The 22,076-nt window shown below is 33.5% G+C and overlaps 1 protein-coding gene across 1 annotated transcript in view; it reads right to left on the reverse strand.

The window, feature by feature from the left end:
- LAMA2 (laminin subunit alpha 2) overlaps nt 1-22,076 on the reverse strand; it is a 784,999-nt gene that overhangs the window by 194,618 nt on the left and 568,305 nt on the right. Inside the window, exons 23-27 of the mRNA XM_074309868.1 lie at nt 18,595-18,831; nt 17,198-17,341; nt 4,698-4,877; nt 4,396-4,584; nt 4,172-4,305 (exon numbers count right to left, since the gene is read on the reverse strand). Of these exons, the coding sequence (XP_074165969.1) occupies nt 4,172-4,305; nt 4,396-4,584; nt 4,698-4,877; nt 17,198-17,341; nt 18,595-18,831 (884 nt within the window). The remainder of the gene's footprint in view (nt 1-4,171; nt 4,306-4,395; nt 4,585-4,697; nt 4,878-17,197; nt 17,342-18,594; nt 18,832-22,076) is intronic.

The following is a 22,076-nucleotide window of genomic DNA, read 5'->3' on the forward strand; positions in this document are numbered from 1 at the left end:
ACAAGGTTGAACTTGGAATTAAGAAAACTTGAATTGAAATTCCGTTTCAAGTACTAGCTGTGTCACCTTGGACAAATCTTAACTACTGCCTGTTTTGGTTTCCTCATCTTTAAAGTAGGAATAAATAGTACCTATTTAATAAAAGTACCTACTCTCCTAGTGTTGTGAGAATTAAACAAAGTGCAAAGCACTTTGCAAATTTTAAAGCATATGAAAACTAGCTTTTGTTCCTATTACTATTATTATTTTTATCTTTGTGTGTGTGTGTTTTCTGCATGTTTGTGAATACCTAAAGAAAGCTTCAAAGTCAGATTTTAAAATAACCAAAGTTCAGAAAATATACAGTTTGCCCTCCCATTTCCCCCAATCTAATTTGAAAACTTCTTCTAAATAGCTTAAATAACTCTATTAGGAGGTGAAGGAATGTGATAAGAACATTTTATTCTTAATGAAAAAGATTGGCATCTTTTCCTTTAATCATTTCCTCAATTTGGAAGCATACATTAAAGAAGATGCAGGTCATAAACCCAGACCATTTCATGACTGACTAAAGGAACAACGTTGAAATCAATTTGCAAATAAGTTTTCAAATGAAACAATGAACAGCTGTTGCTTTAATAAAATGTACCTCCAGCAAACAAAGAGGCTTGATTTCTAAAACCATATAACAAACTCAAGTGGTTTTTGTTGAAATGGTAGTTATTCGTTTACTTTCTGTTGTCTCATTAAAGTGCCTTTCTGCTTTTGATAGTAATCACAATCTAAATATTGATGAACCAACCTGAAGTGAACAATTATTTGAAATATGTATTTTAATTTCTCCTTTAATATTATATGATATTTGCTAGGAAGGAAAAAAAAAGACATGGAAATCTATTAGGTAAGAAAGGGACATGCAATCCCATTATGCCTTGCTGGGAATAATGGTCAAAAGGAATAAAGAATAAATGAGGTTTCCTTCAGAGCTGCTTAGAGCTAAATAAAGCCCACCAGCCTTTAGGCCTTTTATTGGTGTAGGAGATATTAACTTCGTCTTCCATTTTCTCTCTCTCTCTCTCTCTCACATTCATGCACACACCAAACCAGAAAATGGATAAAAAAAATCAAGTGAGGCATGAATGATGACAGCCACAGACATTTCTGCAATATGCCATTTATCTCAGGGGATTAGAGAATCACAGTTTTGCCAACATAAGGGATTTGGTCCACTCTGTCTTCTAAGTGAGCACTGAAATGCAAAAGTTTCTGTTCCCTGCAACCCCACAAGAAATGTAAATAAATAAAAGGAACAAATTGCTCAATACTTATAGCTTTTTCTATTTAGTCCAAAATTTGAAGTAGCAAAATATATTTGTGACTCTTATAATGCCTGCTTTCTTATATTACAGAATATGTATAAAGTCTTAAGTGAAAATAAAAACTGTCATGTATTAGTAAGGAAATATATATCTTCCTTTCTAAAATGTATCTTGTTTATTATTTTGCATATGCTCTTTTATAAAGTTATTGTCTCCCCCAAAAGAATGTGAATTCCTCGAGGGCAGGGATTGTTTCATTTTTGTCTTTCTTTTGCCAGTTCCTAGCATAGTGCCTGATAGACAGCATGGTAGGCACTGACCAATGAACATTGATTGTCTGATTAAATATTATTATGAATGCATTTTAAATACATAGCTTTCACATCTCTCTTTAGTTGTCTTATGAAAGTAGGTTTATCCTTAATCTCTTTTCTCTTTGATCTTTTATCCTGAATCAATTGTAGCTCTCTTACCTGTTCAAATTACCCTTGGTTCACATTTCAGAATAAGAATGTGAATTTTTTTTAGTCAGTCAACTAGTTCTTTTTATATACAAGCACTGGAGAAAATCATATTCTAATGGAGGAGACAATATGAAACCCACTAGGTAGACCTAAGATATATACCGAGTAGATGGAAAGAAATTTGAGAGAGCACCACCTTAACAGCTAGGAAAAACTCCTTTTAGAAGATAATATTTGAGCAGAGTCTTTAAGGAAGTTAGGAATTTTCAGAGGCAGAGGTGAGGAAGGAGAGCATTTCAAAAAGTGGTGAGATGGGGAGGACAGTCAATACAAAGATATGGAGACTCAAGATAGAATGTTATATTTAAAAAAAAAAACTTCAGATTGGAAGCACTGTTGGATTTTGATAACTTGAAATGATGTTTGCAATGAAAGGAAAATAATTTCATTTATAATGAAGTCAAGAAAAAGAATTCACAAAAGGTCAGTGACTCAGTCTTGAAAGGGAGTTCTAGCAAAGTTTTTTTAAGAAATGGAAAACAAAATCTATTCCCATCAGTCCCACTAATAAAAATGGTGCACTTGCTATCCAGCTACTTAATGCAGTATAAAAATTTACATAATACAATTGCATAATCACAAAGCTACCTGTTGTGTGCTTTAAAGCCTTATATCATCAAGACAGCAAATTTGCCTTTGGCTGCTGCCATCTGATCTGTACTTGATAGTCTAAAATAATTAATAATAAAATTGAAAACACATTTTCAATTCAAATTTCTTTACTATTCCATATTTTGTGCAAAATATAATTTCATGTTTGAAAAAACTTTTCAATTTTGAGTGGAAAACATAAAAAGAAAAATTAAATGAACATGGTGAAGAAAAAATAACAACTGAGGGCTCCTGATTTTTCAACAGAAGTTCCTAAATCACTCTGAAAAGCAATGTGGCTTTTATGCAGGAACAGAATTAGCATTTCTGCTAAGTTATGTGTCTAGCATAATGCTAACATTTGAATTAAGCTATTTTTACATTCTGTCTGCCAGTGTGATGCTTCACAAAATGATATATTCTTCTTGCCAAAGATCAGTAATTTATTGTACTAAACCTTTTACAAACTTCTTGATAGAATTTCTTATAGGTTATAAACAATGGCACTAAAGTTCAATAAAAGTTTTGAAACAGTGTGGCATAGTGAAAAGAGTGGAAATTCTTTGGACTTAGAAATGCTGGGTTCAAGTCCCTCTTCGGACATTTGCTAACTGGTTGAAGTGAATGACATTTATGACTGAGTATATATTTAATCTTCCTGCACTTTTATTTTTTATTTATCTACAAATTGAGGGAATTGGATTAGATGGCCACTCAAATCCCTTTCAGCTCCATATAGATGAGCCTACAGTTCTATCTGCTAGTTGTATATCCTTGGGCAAATCAGTTTTTTGCCTCAGTTTCCTCATCTGTCTAATGAGCTTGAAAAGAAAATAGCAAACCATTCCAGTATCTTTGCCAAGAGAACCCCAAATCATGAAGAATTGGACATGACTAAAACAACTCACAACCAACAATTGTGAAATTATGGTAGGTTGAGATTGGAAATGCTATTCAGTCTGCTCTATATTTTTTACTAATATTTCCCTGACTCTTTAATTATTGGAGCACAAGAGTGACTATAGTTGTTTCCTTATGTGTTTGTTACATGTAAGACTTGAACCTCATTAATGGAGGTAAGCTCCTCCTGGGTTAGCATTGCCCCTGCACAGTGTTTATACTCAGTAGAAATAAAATGAGTGCATGGAATTGCTTGGATAGGTTGAACAAATCCTTGTTCTGGGAGAGGAGAGAGCAAATTGAATCTGTCACAGACCACCATTTCTTATTTGGGCTAGTTTTATCAGTGATACTTACAAAGCTTATTTTACATCAAAAAGCAAGACAGACTTTCAGAGTGAGATCTTACAGAGCCTACTACTCACTGTACTCTCCTGGTTCCTCTCACTACCTTTCTAACTCTCTCTCTAAAAAAAAAGCTGGATCTTCATTTTTCTTCATTTGCTAGATCCTACCTCCCCTTTCTAACTAATTGTGTATATCCACCCCTTTTCCTCTATACTTTTCCTAAGGGAACTCATCTGGTTCATATGCTTTCAACTAGCACCTGTATTCTGATGACTACCAAACCAAGATATATTGTCATAAATTCCAAACTGATTCTAGTTTCTTCTCTTTCCTGCCTTTAGGATATGTTGTAACTATATGAGCAATTTCAGTTTTCCTTTGTGGTAACTCCTTAATTACATATTAACACTCTCTCTCTCTCTGCTCTCTTACAAATCTTCCTTAAAGGCAGCCACAGAATCACTCTAGAAAGAAACTTAGATTGTTTTTTTATGGTAAAATAATGATTACCTGCTTTGCCGAATGACATTTCCATAAGTAGCCTTGATAAGAACATAATGAATGTCATAGAGTACATCCAGGAAATCTTCACGTGTTACCATTCTACTTGTCCTTGGGTCATCACCATAATATTTCCATTCATTCTAATGGCAAAAAAGTACACACACACCCTTTTAATAGCATCATTTGAAAATATTATTGCCATCTTCTTAAAATACTCTCTAACACCTTACCTCTGTCATTTCTATTTCATGCCTTGTCAATTGTCCAATTAGGGGAGCTGCCATATGGCGGGTGATAATTCTAGCATGAGCAGGGGTTCCACCTCGAATTATAACTTGTGGATTATAAGTAAAAAATCCTGTTTCTTCACGAGCTTCAAAGTAGATTGTATACCTCAGCTTGCCACCATATGCCATCAACTAATAAAGAGGGAGAAAAAAGATGTCTTTGGTAAGAACTTCCAATGGATACTATCTATCCCAAATATTTCTTTTTATTGTACCTTAGGCAAATTCAAAGTTCTGTTTCTCACCTTCTTCCCTTCAAATTGTTCTGGAAGTTTCCAATAAAAAGGTTCCAGGTGGAGATCCTCACTCACTTGTTCCATTTCTGCAACAATCTCTGGGTTCTGAAAAGCAATTCCTTTGGTGGTTGTGTGTTGGAGGGCTTCATCCACTAGAGGGAGGATGGTCTGTTCAGGTGTCAGTGTTACCTGAAAATAAGTGTCAAAAAAGGGGGGGAGAAGTATGAGCAAAGTGAAACAAAAGTGAATATTATAATTTGTCAGTATTTTTTAAAGTACAAAACTTTTATTATGCTTTTATCAGTGAATTATAATCACTGTATACCTATATAAATACATGAATATAAACACATAAATACATGCATGCATGTATGTTATTACTAGAATTATGTATGAATGCACGTTTATATAAAATAAATATGTATATTGTCCATGATATATGCATATATGTACATATATATACAATATATATAAGATATATACATATATATATACATATATAATAATGCGTGGGCATATTAGCTATTACATTATTTTATTATCACAATACACTGAAAAAGATGCTATTATTTTCCCCAGTTTGCATACAAAAAAAAAGGAGGTTAAGAAAAGTTAAGGGATTTCTCTGGGGTAACAGAACAAGTAAGTGAGCCAGGATCTGAATTTAGTTCTTCCTGACTTTAAGTTCTAACTCTCAAATTATATCAAAGAAACATATAGAATTTGTATATCTTAGATGGATGTCTATTGACTTATGTTCCTCTCATATATTTTATGTTATAGCTAAATTGTATTACTTTCCATCACCCACTTTTATTCCACCATCTCCATTCTCCAAGCCTTTGCTAAATTGTCTTGAGTGATAAGTGAATGAAATTCACCTGAAACACTATCTCTGCTTTGTTTTTAACAACTTCACATTCCAAATAGTCACCCACTGTGAAAGCAAGGCCTATCTTGCCATCTTTTCTGATGCACTTTTCCTTTTCTTCACTGCAACAGTGACCCTCACTCCAAAAAATGTTCCATCAACCAAACCCAATCCCACATGAATAAATTAATCCACATAGTTTTGGATCTTTGCCCTAGGATTGAGTTATTGAAAAAACACAACCATCAGAATTTATCATTGCATAATTTTGTTGTTTCTGTGTACAATGATCTTTTGGTTCTGCTCATTTTACTTAGCATCAGTTCGTGCTGGTCTATCCAGGCCTTTCTGAAATCATCCTGCTGGTCGTTTCTTATAGAATAAAATTCCATAACATTCATTATCATATTATTATTCAGCCATTCTTAGTTTCCAGTTTCTTGCCACTACAAAAAGGGCTGCCACAAACATTTTGCACATGTGGTTCCCTTTCCCTCCTTTATGACCTCTTTGGAATATAAGCCCAGTAGAAACACTGCTGGATCAAAGAGTATGTACAATTTGAGAGCCTTTTGGGCATAATTCCACATTGCTCTTCAGAATGGTTGGATCAATTCACAACTCCACCAACAATGCATTAATGTCTCAGTTTTCCCACATTCTCTTAAACATTTATCATTTTTTCCCTGTCATTTTAGCCAATCTGAGAGGTATGAAGTGGTTCCTTAATTTGCAGTTCTCTTATCAGTAGTGTTTTTTTTTATATGACTGGAAATGGCTTTAATTTCTTTTTCTGAAAATTGTCTATTTATGTCCTTTGACCATTTATCAATTGGAGAATGGCTTGTATTCTTGTAAATGTGAGTCAATTCTCTATATATTTTAGAAATAAGGCTTTTATTAGAACACTTGGATGTACATTTCCCCCCAGTTTTCTGCTTCCCTTCTAATGTTTTCTGCAATGATTTTGTTTGTACAAAAAACTTTTTAACTTTATATAATCAAAATTATCCATTTTACATTTCATTATATACTCTAGTTCTTCTTTTGTTATAAATTCCTTCCTTCTCCACAGATCTGAGAGATAGACTATCCTTTGCTCTTCTAATTTGCTTATAGTATATGTATATGTCTAAATCAGTATATGTCTAATCTAGTATATGTCTAAATCATCAACCAATTTTGACCTTATGTTTTTATAGAGTGCTACGTGCTGGTCAATGCCTACTTTCTGCCACACTATTTTTCAAATTTCCCTGCAATTTTTGTCAGATAATAAATTCTTTTCCTAGAAGTTGGGGTCTATATAAGTAGGCTTTTCTGAAACCATATTCTCTGTCATTTCTCAATAGCACAATAGTATTCCATTACAATTATATGCCACAACTTATTCATTCATTATTCAGGGGATTGACATTTTCTTATTTTTTCCCCTTTGATCTCTTAGAAGCTCTTTGGGCACAGTCCTAAATCATTATACAGAATTATTGGACTAGTTCAAAACTCCAATAATAGTACACTAATGACCCAATTTTTCCACATCTACACATTTGTCAATTTTCCTGAATGTTATTTTCACCAATATGATAGGTATAAGGTGTTGTCTCGATTTGCATTCCTCTAATCAGTAGTGATTTAAAGCATTTTCCCCCATGATTATTGATAACATTGATTTTTCTGAAAACTACTTGTTTGGCCATTTATGAACTGAAGAATGTCTTATTTTCATAGTTTGTCTTAGTTCTCTATATTTGAAAAATGAATTATTAGAGAAAAGCCATAAATTTTTCTTCCATTTTTCTTTTTGTAAAAAAAAAATTCTGGTTGCATTATCTTTTGTATGTGAAAAAGCTTCTTAAATTCATGTAAGCAAAATAATCACTTTTTCTTCCCCTGATTTTTTTCTCTCTCTTATTTGGTCATATCCTCTTCCCTTATTCATAGATCTGACATTTACATTCTACTATGCTCCCCTAATTTGTTTATGAATACCACTCATTATGTCTAACTTATCTTGGTATACAGTGTGAGATGTTGGTTTAGGTATAGTTTGTGCCAAGCTGCTTTTCAGTTTTCCCAGAAATTTTTGTCAGTTGGTGAGTTCTCACTCCAAAAGCTTGAATCTTTGGGTTTATCAAACACGATTGACTATGATGATATATCATGTATTTAATCTATTCTATTTATCCACCACTATATTTCTTTGTTAATACAAGATTGTTTGGATGATTACTGATTTGTAATATAGTTTAAAATCTAGTACAGCTAGATAGCCTTCCTTCATGTTTTGTTTTGTTTTTTTCATTGAGTCACGTTACTTTTTACTTTTTATTCCCTGAGACGAATTTTCTATTTTTTCCCCTAGCCCTATAAAATAATTATTTGGTCATTTGATTAGTATGACACCAAATAAGTAAATTAATTGATACAGAATTGTTTTTATTATATTTGCTCAGCCCACTCATGAAGTTAATATTTCTTTAATTTAGCTTTGTCTTTGTGTGAAGTGTTTACTGACTGTGTTCATATAGTTCCTAAATTTGTTATGACAGACTCCCAAATATTTTATCTGCAGTTATTTTAAATAGAATTTCTCTTTCTATCTTGCTTCTGAGTTTTGCTGGTCATATGTAGAAATGCTGATGATTTGTGTAAGTTTTATTTATATCCTGCAACTTTGCTAAAATTGTTACTTTTTAAACTAGTTATTTACTTGATTTTCTAGGGTTCTCTAAGTATAGCATAGTTTTATCTGATGCCTATTTTTATTTCGTTTATTTATTTCCATAGTTTAGCATTTCTAGCATAACACTGAAAAACAATAGACATTCTTGCTTTACTCCTGATCTTAAAAGATGGATTTAAGTTTATCCCCCTTATAGATAATGCTTGCTCTTGGTTTTAAATTGATATTACTTTTTAAAAGAAATGTTCCATTGATTACTTTGCTTTCTAGCATTTTAATAGCAATGAGTGTTATATTTTTCGAATGATTTTTTTTTCTTAAATTTATGGATATAATTGATATAGTGCAGTATGCTTTCTATTATTGTTTTTATTCATATGGTTAGTCATACTGATAATTTTCCTGAAATTAAACCAACCCTATATTTCTACTATAATTCTGATCTAGTCATACTATATGATCTTTGTGACATATTGCTATAATCTTCTTGCTAATATTTTATTTAAATATTTTACCCCAATATTCATTAAACATTTTAAAATTGTTCTATAGCTTTCTTTTTCTGTTTAGGTTTTTTCTTGTTTTGGTATCAAAACCATATTTGTGTACTAAAAGGATTTTTCTTAGGATTCCCTTTTTACTTATTTTTTCAAGTAGTTTACATAATATTGGGATTAGTTGTTCCTCGTATATTTGGTAGAATTCACTTTTAAATATGTCTTATTCTGGGTATTTTTTCTTAGAGAGCTTATTGATAACTTAACTTCTTTTTTATTAAAAGATTCTTTTGTAAATCTAGGCAGTTTATGTTTTTTGCAAATATTCATATGTTTTAATTAGGTTGTCAGTTGACATAATTGGATCAAATAACTTTAATTACTGACTTTACTTCATCATTGGTGACACATTAAATCTTTTAATTTTTGATACTGGTAATTTGGTTTTCTTCTTTCCTTTAAAAAGTCAAATTAGTCAATGGTTTCATCATTTTTTGTTTTTTTAATGAAATCAGTTTTTAGTTTTATTTACTTTTTCACTGATTTTCATTTACTTTCAATTTTATTAATCTCTCCTTTAATTTTCATAATTTTCATTTTGTTGTTTAATTGGGAATTTTAAACTTGTTTATTTTCTGTTTTTTAGTTGCATGCCCAATTATTAATGTACATATTTAGATATAAAATTTCCTCTAAGTATTGCTTTGGCTGAAACCCACAAATTCTAGGATGTTATCTCATTGTTATCGTCTTTAATGAAATTATTAATGGTTTCTCTGATTTGTTCTTTGACCCACTCATTATTTATAATTAAATTTTAAATTTCCAATTAATTTTTAATCTATGCTTCCATAATTCATTACTGAATGTAATTTTTATTGCATCACGGTCTGAAAAAGGTACATTTAATAGTTCTATTTTCTGCATTTGGTTGTGAGAGTTTTATGTCCTAATGGTGAGTTGAATGTGTGCATGAATAAATATAAAGTTTTTCTCTTTGAAGAACTAAGAAGTGAGCAAGTTTCAAACATTGCCTGCTATTCACCATTTACCCTCCACTATGAAAACTCTTCCTTGTGTATCTCTTTAATGTAAAACAGTTTTTCTCATTCTTCCTCTCCCTTATCATTTCCCCTGGGCATCTGTCTTTTTTATCTATCCCTTTAAAAATATTATCCCAACATAACCAACTGATTCTTGTACCCTCTTTCTATATAGAGTCCTTTTAACTGCCCCAACAATGAAAACATTCTTATAAGTCATTTCCCTATAGAAAAATCAATTGACTTTAATGAGTCCTTTACGACTTCTCTCTCATGTTTATCATTTTATCTTTCTTTGGAATCTTGTATTTGAAAGTCAGATTTATGTTTTGCCTCCTTTACCAAGATACTATATTTTTATAAGAGTTCCCCTTTGCTTTTATTTTTTAAATGTAAATATTTGTCTATGCCTCTTTTTTCATTTTTGAAAATCATCTTTATTTTTTTTTAAGTTTTTCAAGGAATTCTTGTTTGACTTGTACCTGAATCATTTTTTTTCTTTGAATCTGTAGTTTTCTTGATTGTATTTTGTTTGTTTGTTTGTTTTTGTTTTTATTTTTATCTTGATTTTCCCTGTCAGCTTAGTAGTCACTTATGGTTAAATTGTTTTATTGTTATTTGCTCACTTTTCCATGCCAATTTTTGATTTGGAACTTTATATTAGTATTGAACTCTGTTGTTGGCATGGGACAAGGGAAAAGGCACCACATCAATTTTCAGGCTTTTTCTTCACTGCTATTTTCAAATCTACTTTTAGGGGGATGTTACAAGATTTTGATGTTTCTGGGATGGTATGATCTGGGGAAAGGTATGTTCCCTTGGTACACTGTTTCTTATTCAGAAAAGACCTCTGATCCCTTGTGATTTCAATCCATACTGCTTTTCTCAGGGACGCTGTTCTTTTGGGACTAAAAGTGATACTGCTTCTCAGGAGTTTTGTTCCGTTGGGAACAGAAGCATTTTTGTTCCTCAGGGTCTCCTGATCCTTTGGTTATTGCCCTTCGTTCTTGAAGAGGACCAAAATGACATCACTATGTTAGAGTTAGAGTCTGACTATGGCTGATAAAACTAATAAAAGCTCGGAATACTCTGCCTTAGGCTGGACATAATAGTTCTTATGAACATTTACAGTGGCTTCTGTAGCTTTGCACATCTCAGGTTTCTTCTGAGATAAATCATTTCAGCTTTGCTCATAGAGCACAGGGCCTTCTCTGAGAAGGGCATGCTAAAGGAATACTTTACCTTTAGGCTCCAATTCCCTCTTGACTAAAAGTACTCTTTACCCTTGAACTATGACCCAGAAGTGGATATATGCAATGGATCTGCAGACAGCATGTGTTTTTATATCTTTTGCTAGCAAGAGATCTCATGAGATCTCTTTCTTTTCATTTGCCATGACCTCTTCCTGTCTCTGGTTTGAGATCCTGAAGCTGCTGCTGCTTCTGTCACCTCCACTTAGTCCCACTAGCCTCCACTGTCACAGCACAAATATTTCTATTTGTCTCATTCTGACCTTTGTTGGCTCTTTCTCTCCAGAATTTGATTTGAGTCCTGATTTTTAAAAGGGTAATGTTGGGAAAGCTCAGCTAAGTGCTTTCTCTACTTCACCATCTTGGCTTCATACTCTTATCAGCTCAAGTCCTTTCCTTCCCAACTAATTTCTCTATGAAACCTCTCCTTTTTTCCTCCCTCAATGAAAGCAATTTCTTTTTCTTCAGATTTCTCAAAACACTTTGCCTGGCTCTTTCTTTTTCATGTTGGGGTGGCTCCTAACTGCCCCAACAATGAAAACATTCTTATAAATCACATTTTTACATATAGAAAAGTAAGTTGATTTTATCTAGACCTTTATGACAAAATGGGGTTGAAAATGTTAATGATGCTAAATGAATATTATTGTTACTTAGAGCCATATTGATTGAGGTATATATATCACAAGGATTGTAGGATCATAGGGTAATAGATTTAGAATTAGAAAGGATCTTAGTGATCATCAAAGTCTAGTTTTCTCATTTTAAAGTTGAGGGATTGAAATTTAGAATATAAAGTGTTTTATCCAATGTTACCTCTAATGAACTGAACTAGTATCTAAACCCACTTCCTCTGATTCCAAATCATCTGCTTTTCCCTCTACCACATCCAAATCTTCTCATCAGAATGGCTGTTTTTTTGGAGGATTATAATTTGTTATCTTTGCCAACCTAGCACTTGGCACATGCTTTATTCATTTCCAGAAGTTGCAGATGCTTCACAGTTTGGCTAGTTGATATGGGCAGGTTTCCTACTATACTCTTAGGAAGATTCCCTGTCCCTTTCTCACTGTGCATTGGTTGTGGAGTTTCTGGAAAGGGGAGCAATTGGTTCTCACCTTGCTGAAGTATTTAAGAGCACCATAAAGTAGTTATAAACCTATGTCAGAGAGGGTTGGAAGCCTGAGTATTATGAGGCAGAGATTGCATGAAATGGAGGACTTGTCATGAAAGCAGAATGCTAATGTGGAAGGTGAAGAAGTTAGGGAGCATTTGGGAACTGAATTGTCACAAGACCAGGATCTTTGCCTGAGGATCATTCCCTTGTATGGTCATTGTAGTGAGTAGAGATTGTATGCTCTTGTGTAAGTTCCTGACTTGCTGGCTAATAACCCTCACAATGTTTAATGGGAGAGCTATAACATCAAGTTGCCTCGGGGCAAACACAGCTTATGTGAATCTTGGGCACAGCTGAATTTGCCTCTTTATTTCCTTTTCCTATGGAGATTAGGCAGGAGAAAGAAGGCAGAGGGAGAAGACACAGGATAACTTGCATTACATGGAGTAGGTATAAATAATAGATAATGATTGAATGTATCAAAGGCTAAATAATACTCAGCCTTCAGTACTCTGAGGGTTTCTAATTTCCACAGCAGGAGTGTCTGTTTTCCCCATTAAAGCAGATTGCAGTTTTGCTACATGGCCTTTGAGAGTTTTTGTGGCCAAGCTATTCATGACCTAGTGGTTAACCTAGTAATGAGTTTCTCCAGGCTTATCTTTGGACAATGGAAATATAGTTTATCATCAGGCCTATTCTCCATTACATTAGGAGTTTTCTTCTGTTTATATGCCTCACTTTTAGATTAGCAATTTGTGCCAGATAAATCCCATCCTTTGTCCTATGCAATTCTTAGATAGGGTTCCCCATCATTTGGTCCTTTCAGCTCTGGAGTCTGGAAGAGACTGCCCATAATGCCACAAATCTTTGCTTTTGCCATCATCTCTTGGTGGAAGAATCTGGCTATTACCCTTGGTCCTGATATCTATTTCCTCCTTAACTGGAAGCTGCCTTTGTCCCTTGGTATGACTAGCACAGGCCCCTGATACACTCTGGGGAATTTCTCTTGGCTTCAGTCTTCTGGAAGACTTAGAGGACCACTTGCTGTGGTTGCAATAGCAGTCCTAGCTTCAGGCCTCTTGGAGTGTCCCAAACTGTCTCCTTAATCAGTGATCTGCCTGAACTGTCTGTTTCCCCTGCTGGGCTGACAGGTTAGGACTGGATCATGCTAGCTTCAGGCCTGATTTATGGAACTGGAGCTTAATTCTGTCTTCTTTGTCATGTTACTACTCTGAATGCCTTAAGCTGCTGGCAATTTTCTTGTTCAGTTCTGGACTCAATAGAGGAAATTACTATTGTTTTCATTGGTCTTTTTGATCATTATTTATATGGTAGTGTTTTATATATTTGCTGTATTATTTGAGGAATTATTAATTCTTTTCATGTAATCATCTTAACAAAAGTCTCAATAGGCCCTTTCTTTTATCTTTGCAGCATGATTGGACCTGGTGTAATTAGTGATCCATTAGTAATACAGACTTTTAGAATTGAGGGTAACCCTCATACCATGAGGTGGTCAGAGAGGAAGATTGTATTCGCAAAGAACATATTCAGGAATGCTCACACACACACACACACACACACACTTTTTGGTTGCTACTCCATTGTGATTTCATTAATAAAGAAATTCTTGATTAGAAACTTCTTTCATTGTAACATCAGGGAATACTCTACAATTTTTAATATTAGTTAATCTTTGCACCAAGAGGTTAAATGATGTGCTTAGGGTAACACAGTATGTATCTGAGATGAAACTAAAACCCAGATCTTTTTGACATTGAATTCACCTCTCTACTTACTATATTGTGCTGTCTCTAAATTTTTTTCCTTTTTTTTTTCTTTCTTCCTCTCATCTTTCTTTCCTTTCCATATTGCAATATGTATTAGTATAAGCAGCATAAGTGTATCCTAAACAATTCCATCTTACAAATTACTTTGTTAATAACCAGCATATACTAATAAGAGTTCTATTTGCAACTCTAAAGTTGTTGGGTTGGGAACAAATATTGTGGTCTTTGAGTTGAGAAAGTTGTATTCAAATTCCTCTTTGGATGCATATGAGTTGGATAACTATGATCAAACCACTTATTAATTCTGAACTTTAGTTTATTTATTTGAAAAGCCAATGGAATAAAATTTGAACCTTAATCTTCATAAAATTGTTGTGGGGTAAGTGTTCTGTAAATTTTAAAGTACTATATAAATAAAATACTTATATAAAGATATATTGAATGCTATTCTATTACTTGCTATTTATAAACATTTCCTATAGGACTATCTCATTATATTACTAAAATAATTATCTAAAATAATTTTTACTAGTACTAATGCTTTTAAGTATTATATGATTGTACAATACAAAAATATACATTTCTCTCTCATATACATATGTATACACGTACACATATATATGTATACAGACATGTATATGTGAATGACTGTGTATCTCTTCTCTCTCTTGATCTTTCTATTTCTCTGCCTCCATCTTTCTGTCTCTGTTTTTCTTTCATGTTCTGAAAATATTACTGAAACTTAAACCAAGAAAAACAAAGCTAAGTGTTTTGGGACATCCTATATTTGCACAAAGTCTATGATTTCACTGGTGTAGAAAACCCCAGAAAAAAAACTTCCTCTAGCAATTCAGGTCTCTATCTCGGATTCTCTTGGGTCCCAAAAGTCTTACTGAAATTCAAAACTGCATTCCTGTCATCGAAAAATTTTAACTGCCCACAAACATTTGCATGTATATATTTATATGTACACATTATAATATCATTATTATATTTACTATTTAAATATCCCTTATACAAATATTTTACATGTACATTTTTATACCATATACTAGTTAAATACCACATATACATGTCCATATATTAAAAATATATATCTTGATACTATCTAAATGCCCTTTATAGATACAAATATACACAGGTATATGTACATGTTTACACATGTACATCATATAACATATTAGTCATATTTAATATAAAATTTTGGGATATCCTATATTTACACAAGATCTATGATTTCACTAGTGCAGGAAACCTCAGAGAATAGACTTCCTCTAGCAATAGGGATTCAGCATGTGATCAGTAATTTATAGACTTAGATTGCTGCCTGAGATAAGAGGTTAAGTGACTTGCTTAGGGTCATAAACTAGTTTGTATTGAAGGTAGGACAAGATTGCAGAGGTCTTTCTGACTCCAAAGTCAATGATCTACCCAGTAGGTCATACTGCCTATATATCTGTATGTGTAGACACATACACATACAACACATTTATAAACATGCAGGCACTCACATGTACATTTATACATAATGTACATGTGTAAACACACACATACACACAAATGCCTTTGTAGATATTACAAGTGTATACCACTTAAAATCATGAATAAGTACAAAGTACTTTTCCCATCACAACCCCATGAGGATGAAGGTGTAGATAGATATATAGATATAGATTTATGCATCTCTTTGTTTTTTTTTTTAATCCTCCTTGAATATAGTCCTTCCTTGATATCTCACTGAAGTGTGCTCTAGGTTCCCAAAGGCTGTGAAAGTGTGGTGTAAACTCTGATAAGTTAGTAAGGGGGAAAATGTTTTGATGACAAGCCCTGATGCTGACTATATGCTTGTTGTCCAAGGATTAATTTAATAACAATAATAGCTAATTTTTACATAATGTTTTAAGGTTTTCAAAGTATTTTACAAGTTATTTTTTCCCATTTTATTCTTAAAAACAGCTCTGCAACAAGTGCTACTATTTCCCTTATTTTACAGGTAAGATAGTTGAGGTTGAGAGAAGTTAGGTAACTTGCCCAGTCACACAGCCAATATATATCAGAGACAGAACTTAACCCTGGAGAATCCCACACTTGCTAACTACAACATAGTAGTTATGCTTTTCTCTAAAACCATCTATTAAGTCACAGAAAATTTGTGATCTGAATCTATGAACTTACACAATTGCAATCACAAATTGTTGATGTTACTCATGTGTATGCTTACATATGGCTAGACTTGGGATTTCGCCTGTATAAAGAACTCCCAGTGAGAAAATATATTTTATCTTTGGAGATCCGCAACTGTTTTGCAATTAATTTGTTGCTGTTTGGTCATTTCAGTCTTGTCTGACACTTCATGACCCCATTTGGGATTTTCTGGGCAAAGACACCAGAGTGGTTTACCATTTCCTTCTCTAGCTCATTTTATATATGAAGCAACTGAGGCAAATAGGGTTAAGAGATTCACCAGGGGTAAAATAGCTAGTGAATATCTGATGCCACATTTGAATTCAGCTCTTTTTGAATCCAGGCCCAGGGCTCTATGTTATCTACTGTACCATCTAGCTGTTCTCTTCAATTTATAATCTTAGAGAATTTCTTGGGGCATTGAGAAATTCAGGGACATGCCCAAGATCCTATAGCCAATATATCCCAAGGGCAACACTTAAACTGAGGTAACCTTAACTTTGAGGTCAGTCTTATTTATTATATAATGCTACCTAGCTAGACTTAATATTGCCTATCCATAAATATATGGCTCTGTCCATATCTATCAATAGCTTCTCTTTCTCTGTGATGATGAGGTGCTATTGTGGCTCAGAGAAAACCAATATGACATTGTCTAAGGTTATAGGCACTTAAGAGAACAGACATTGAGTCTATTTAACTTTTATGTGACATGAGCAGAACAATGTACTGGGGGAAAAGAAATTATTAAAAAATCTTTTGGACAATGTAAAAATTAGGAACATCAAAGAAAGGGAAGGCAAAGGCAAAATTAAAATAAGATGAATACATTCTTTTGACATCTATTACCTTATAAAAAATAAATGTACCTCTTTTTAGATTAAAAAAAAAAAAAAGCAACAAAGCTGATCATTTAATGGAACATGGTCCCTTCACTATTTCTAAGTGTACACAGGGGAAAAGGTTACTTAAATGTTTTGCCATTTCTTAGCTACCTCTCAGTGCCTGACTAAAAGATGCCAGCAGGAAATAACATTATAGCATTACACGGCTCAGCAGTTCCTTACTCACCCACATACGGATCAGTCCCTTTGCTTCAGTGCACTGGGTAGTCGTGCCAAAGCAATAGCAGCTGCTGCAGCCAAGTGGGTTCTTGGCATCAAGTCCAAATTTACCAGGCCGGCACCTGTCACAGTGGACACCTTCCACATTTACCTAGAGAGACAATCCCAATAGCAGTCCATGGTTAAAGACAAAAGTATAGGGGAAATCGTCCTTGAAAAGATTATTAAGGATATGGATCTTCAAAGAGTGTGATAGAAATGAAATCAAGCTTACCATTTCCAATGGTATGTATAATTGGTGTCAACAAATTATGTATTTACAAATACATAAATCACTGAGGTACTCTAAAATAAGCAATAGATTGTATAATAATTCCATTGAAAGCAATAACAAAGAATTACCAGACTTCAGAAACAGCATAATAAAAATTTTGAACACTAGATTGAGGTCCATGCAATGTAAAAGAAAAAAAAAAGACGGGACAGCATCAGGATATAAATGATAAGATCCAGGCTAATATTTGGTTACTGGACACTGTATATAATCTGTACATGCACTGTGCATGCCCTTCCTTGATAGAAATATTCCTTAAAAGGAGGTTCAAGCCTATTCAAAATCATCCTCCAGGGCTTCCTTCTCTGATTTCTTTTGTCCCTCTCTTCAGGGCCTTTATCTTGAGTAGTCAGAATACCTCTGACATGATATTAACTGTATTTAAAGTGGAATTGATTTTTGCAGAAACATCTAAAGGGAAAAATACCTCTTTGCTTTTTTAATTGATTATTTTTCCACACCATTTAACAATATTAATGAGGGCTGAAATGTTCAGATAGTCACTGTTGTAATGTCAGGGGTGCTGGGTAATGTGAAGCTGTAGCACTCCCACGGCAACAAGAGCATTCTGCTTTGTATCATAATTGCTGATCCATTTTTAGGAGAAGCTGCTTTTAATGTGTCTTATTATTTCACTCACAGACTTGATGTTCAGTAGGTACGTGTTGCTTAAGTGAGACTAAATGCATTTCAGGTCACTTTCTGTCATTTCAAACTTTTTGCCCTTTGAATGGGCAGACAGATGTTAAAAAAGGAAAGTCTTCTCCCTTAAAAGTTTTGCTTCGCAAAATATCACTTGTTGGTAAATATATAGAATCTCTACCAAATAGAAGTACTGTGAAATCTTTACCAAACAGCATCACAATAGGAATCCCAAACAGATTTGGTTGAAGAAAATTTATTGCCTAAAAAGTTGAATTTTGCTCTCATATTCATAGGGAACCATATACCAGCATATACTCTTTGGTGATTTTCCCTTTAAATTCACTGCAATAGAAATAAGGAAAATCATTGAGAAGTAGAAAAACAATTGTGAGACTGTTTATCATTGCTAAACTTTGACTCTGTACCTTACAAGTGCATTGCCCACTCTGGTTAAGGCATGCACATTTTCCAGTTTCTGAGCTGCAGGTTGAGGCATCTGTCCCAGCCAGGAAGCAGTCACACAGATCACAATGAGGGTAATTCCAATGGCCCAAATTGCATTCAGAACATTTTCTGCCGGAGAACTCTGGGTGGCAGGAGCATTGGCCAGTGTTTATATTACATTGGAAATCAAATGATCCCACCAGACTGCAATTACAAGCCTACAGAACAGATAATGAAATGCAAAATTTAGTTAAGTTTCACAAGAAATTTAGGAATTCCTCCTAGAAAACTATTTGTAGCATTCATTAAAATTAATCTAACTCCAGTATTTGATGTAAATACCATAAATAGCATGCCACTTTTGGAACTCTCCTTATCAATAGAAGTCTGGAAGTGAACTTAGGTTGCCTATGATTTGGGTAAATTTTATTAGACAAAATTTTCCCCTTCCAGGTTTCATCACTGTTCATTCCACATAGTCATTGAAGTAGATAGAACACAAAACTTTAAGCAGAAAGACTTGAGTTCAAATGTAGCCACAGGCATTTACTAACTGTGTGAGCTTGGCCAAGTCACTTAACTTTTGTCTCCATGTAAAATAGGAATGAGGATAACAGGTACCTCCCTCCCAGAGTTGTGAAGATAAAATGAGATATTTGTAAAGCACTTGGCATAGTACATAGCATACGGTAAGTACTATATCAAGGCTAAGTATTATTTTTAACATTATATTTTTATATCATGTCAATGAAGCCACAAACTTTAACAATGTGTACATGGAAAAAATGCCCATGTAAGCAAGAATACTTAACCTAGATTTCAAGGAGTTCTTGAATTTGTTTTTGTCAATATTTTGATAACTATGTTTCAGTTACTTTTCTCCAAATTCCTTGTATTTTTCTTTATTTAATTTTTTCTTATTTTGATAAAAGGACCTTATGATACCAAAGAAAGAAAAAAAAAAGGTTAAGAAGCTTTGCCACAAAAGGACAAATCCTGCAAGTCCTAGGTCTGAGGATTCTAAGCCTTTTAAAATCACCTGTTATCATATTCCCCAGAGCATTCACTCCATTACCTCTCCACCTTAACTAAAGAATAGACTTTTCAAACAATCATCTTCTTTTTGTGCTGTTATTCTATAGTATCCCAAGTTACTATGTAACTGAATCCTACATATACTAACATTTTGGTTCCTTTCTACTGCTGTTCAGTACTCCCCATGGAGCTGCAATCAAGAGTTTTCCACTTGCAATCTCCTAGCTAGAGGTGGGAAGGCAATTTTCCTGAGCAAGGGGTAACACCTGTGTCTGTCTTCCTTTCAGCCCCACAGCTTCCTAAACTCTTGGTTTGCACCTGTGCTGAAGAGGTAACACATTGAAAATTTGGAAATTCTTGTGTTTATAGCTTGGGGAAATGTGGGGTTCTTCAGTAAGATATTTTTTGCTTTAAGGGTCAGTCCATAGACACAGGATCATTTCTTAGCACCCTGAAGTCCTCTGGAGACATAGTCAGATACACTACAAGGTATAGCTATATCAGTGGTCCCAAATGCAAATGGAAGAGGAACTAAACTGTACATAAGGATAATCCTCCTTTGGGTTGTACGTTGACTTGAGAAAAATCCCACATTAATGTTATTTTTTTAATTACCTTTTTATTTATCTTTTATATTTTAATATAGTTGGTTGGGGCTGTATTAGTAGTATAATGTATAGTGTATTTGACACTTCTGAATTACATGACAAACTGAGATTAGGATATTGCACAGCAGGGATTAGTAGTTTGTTCTAGTATCTATTACACTTAAAGCTTCTTTAAAGAAGCATGCCATCCTAACTCTAGATAAGATCCTATTCTTCACTGAAAGTGAGACTAATTTTTTACATATCCATACTTCTGCTAAACTCTAAGGACCATAAGGTCTTTTCCTCTGCTCTGCAGTTGAATGGTATATGTGTGGTGTCCAACAATTATACTGTGACTCTTGGCTCTTTATAATCATTTAATAAGTGATTTTTCCATTTCATTTTATTAGTTGATTTTTTATTTTAGTTTGCCTCAATTGCAAATTTTAGATTTTTATTTCTCCAATCTCTTTTGATAAAATGGAATTCTGATTTATAACATATAAAAATATCCATATTGCTAGGCCTTATTCTAGTCAAATGGATAACTTAAAAACATTTCAAAATATTCTATATAATAAAAATATAAGATAGAGTACTATGACATAGTAGAAAGTTCATCTTTCAACTAAAGAATTATTAGGTTCAAATCCCACTTTGGATTCAAATTGGCTTTCTGGACAAATGACACCCTCTCAGTGATTTATACAGATATCTAAGAATATAAACTACAGAGAAAGTCCCAACTCTCATTGGGATTTTTCCTAACCTGAAATTTCCCTCTATTAATAAAATTATGAAGTCATTTCTTATTCTTGTCCTATAAACATGATTTCCAATTCTAAGATAGGTAAAATTATAATACTTTTGCTTCCTTTCCACTTAATGAGTTTCCCCATTGCAGTTTCAGGAAATTACAAATTGGCATAAAGGATTAAATAGGGATTTTTTGGAAATTTTGCAGAAGCTGAAGGGAACCAAGGTCCAACAGATGACACACAAAAAATTTAGAAACTCAGAAATGCATAAAATATATGTATATTTTTTGTAGTATTAAGAAAAAGAGAAGGAAAGTCACAAAGCTGGTAGACTTCTCTAGTATGAAGAGAGGGCCAAAAATTTTATGTGGATTTTTCAGATCAATGAGGTGCCTTGCCCTTAATTTCCATAATGTGGAAGGCCTAATTATATCGTATTATTGGTAAGATAGCATTCTTGTATCAGAAAGACTAAATGAGTACACTTCATACTTCACACATAAAATTTCAGACTTAGAAGGGATTTAGAAGCTGCTTTTTCCAACTCATACCTCCCAAAGAAAACCTTTCAAATATACCTAATATGTGATCATCTAGCCTTCGCTTGAAGATCCTCAGTGGAAACTGCAATGGTTGGGAAGATTTCTCTGACACTAAGTGTAAATTTAGTCCCTTTTGGGACTGAGCAAAGAAGTCTATTTTTTTTTCAATGTTATAGATCTTCATATATTTTAAGATGGCTATAATGTTCTCCTCTTCCCTTTAATTTTCCATTTTCTTTAATTTTCATACGGCAAAAAATCTTGTACCTTCATCATTCTGGTTATCTCCTCCAAATTATCAAAGTCCTATCTAAAATTTGGTACCAATAACTTAACATAGCATATTACATATAGTCTATGAGAGCAGAGTAAACTAGACATCCTCAAGGACTATCTACCTGATAAGTATCAGAAAAATCATGGTGACTGGAATTAATGTATTCAGAAAAATAAAATTTTATTAGACCCACCCAATATAGCTAAAATTCAAAATATATGCTACTGAATTTATATTATAGTAATAATGCTTTATAGATAT

Source organism: Sminthopsis crassicaudata, chromosome 4, assembly GCF_048593235.1.
Source record: "Sminthopsis crassicaudata isolate SCR6 chromosome 4, ASM4859323v1, whole genome shotgun sequence".
Classification (NCBI taxonomy): Eukaryota; Metazoa; Chordata; class Mammalia; order Dasyuromorphia; family Dasyuridae; genus Sminthopsis; species Sminthopsis crassicaudata.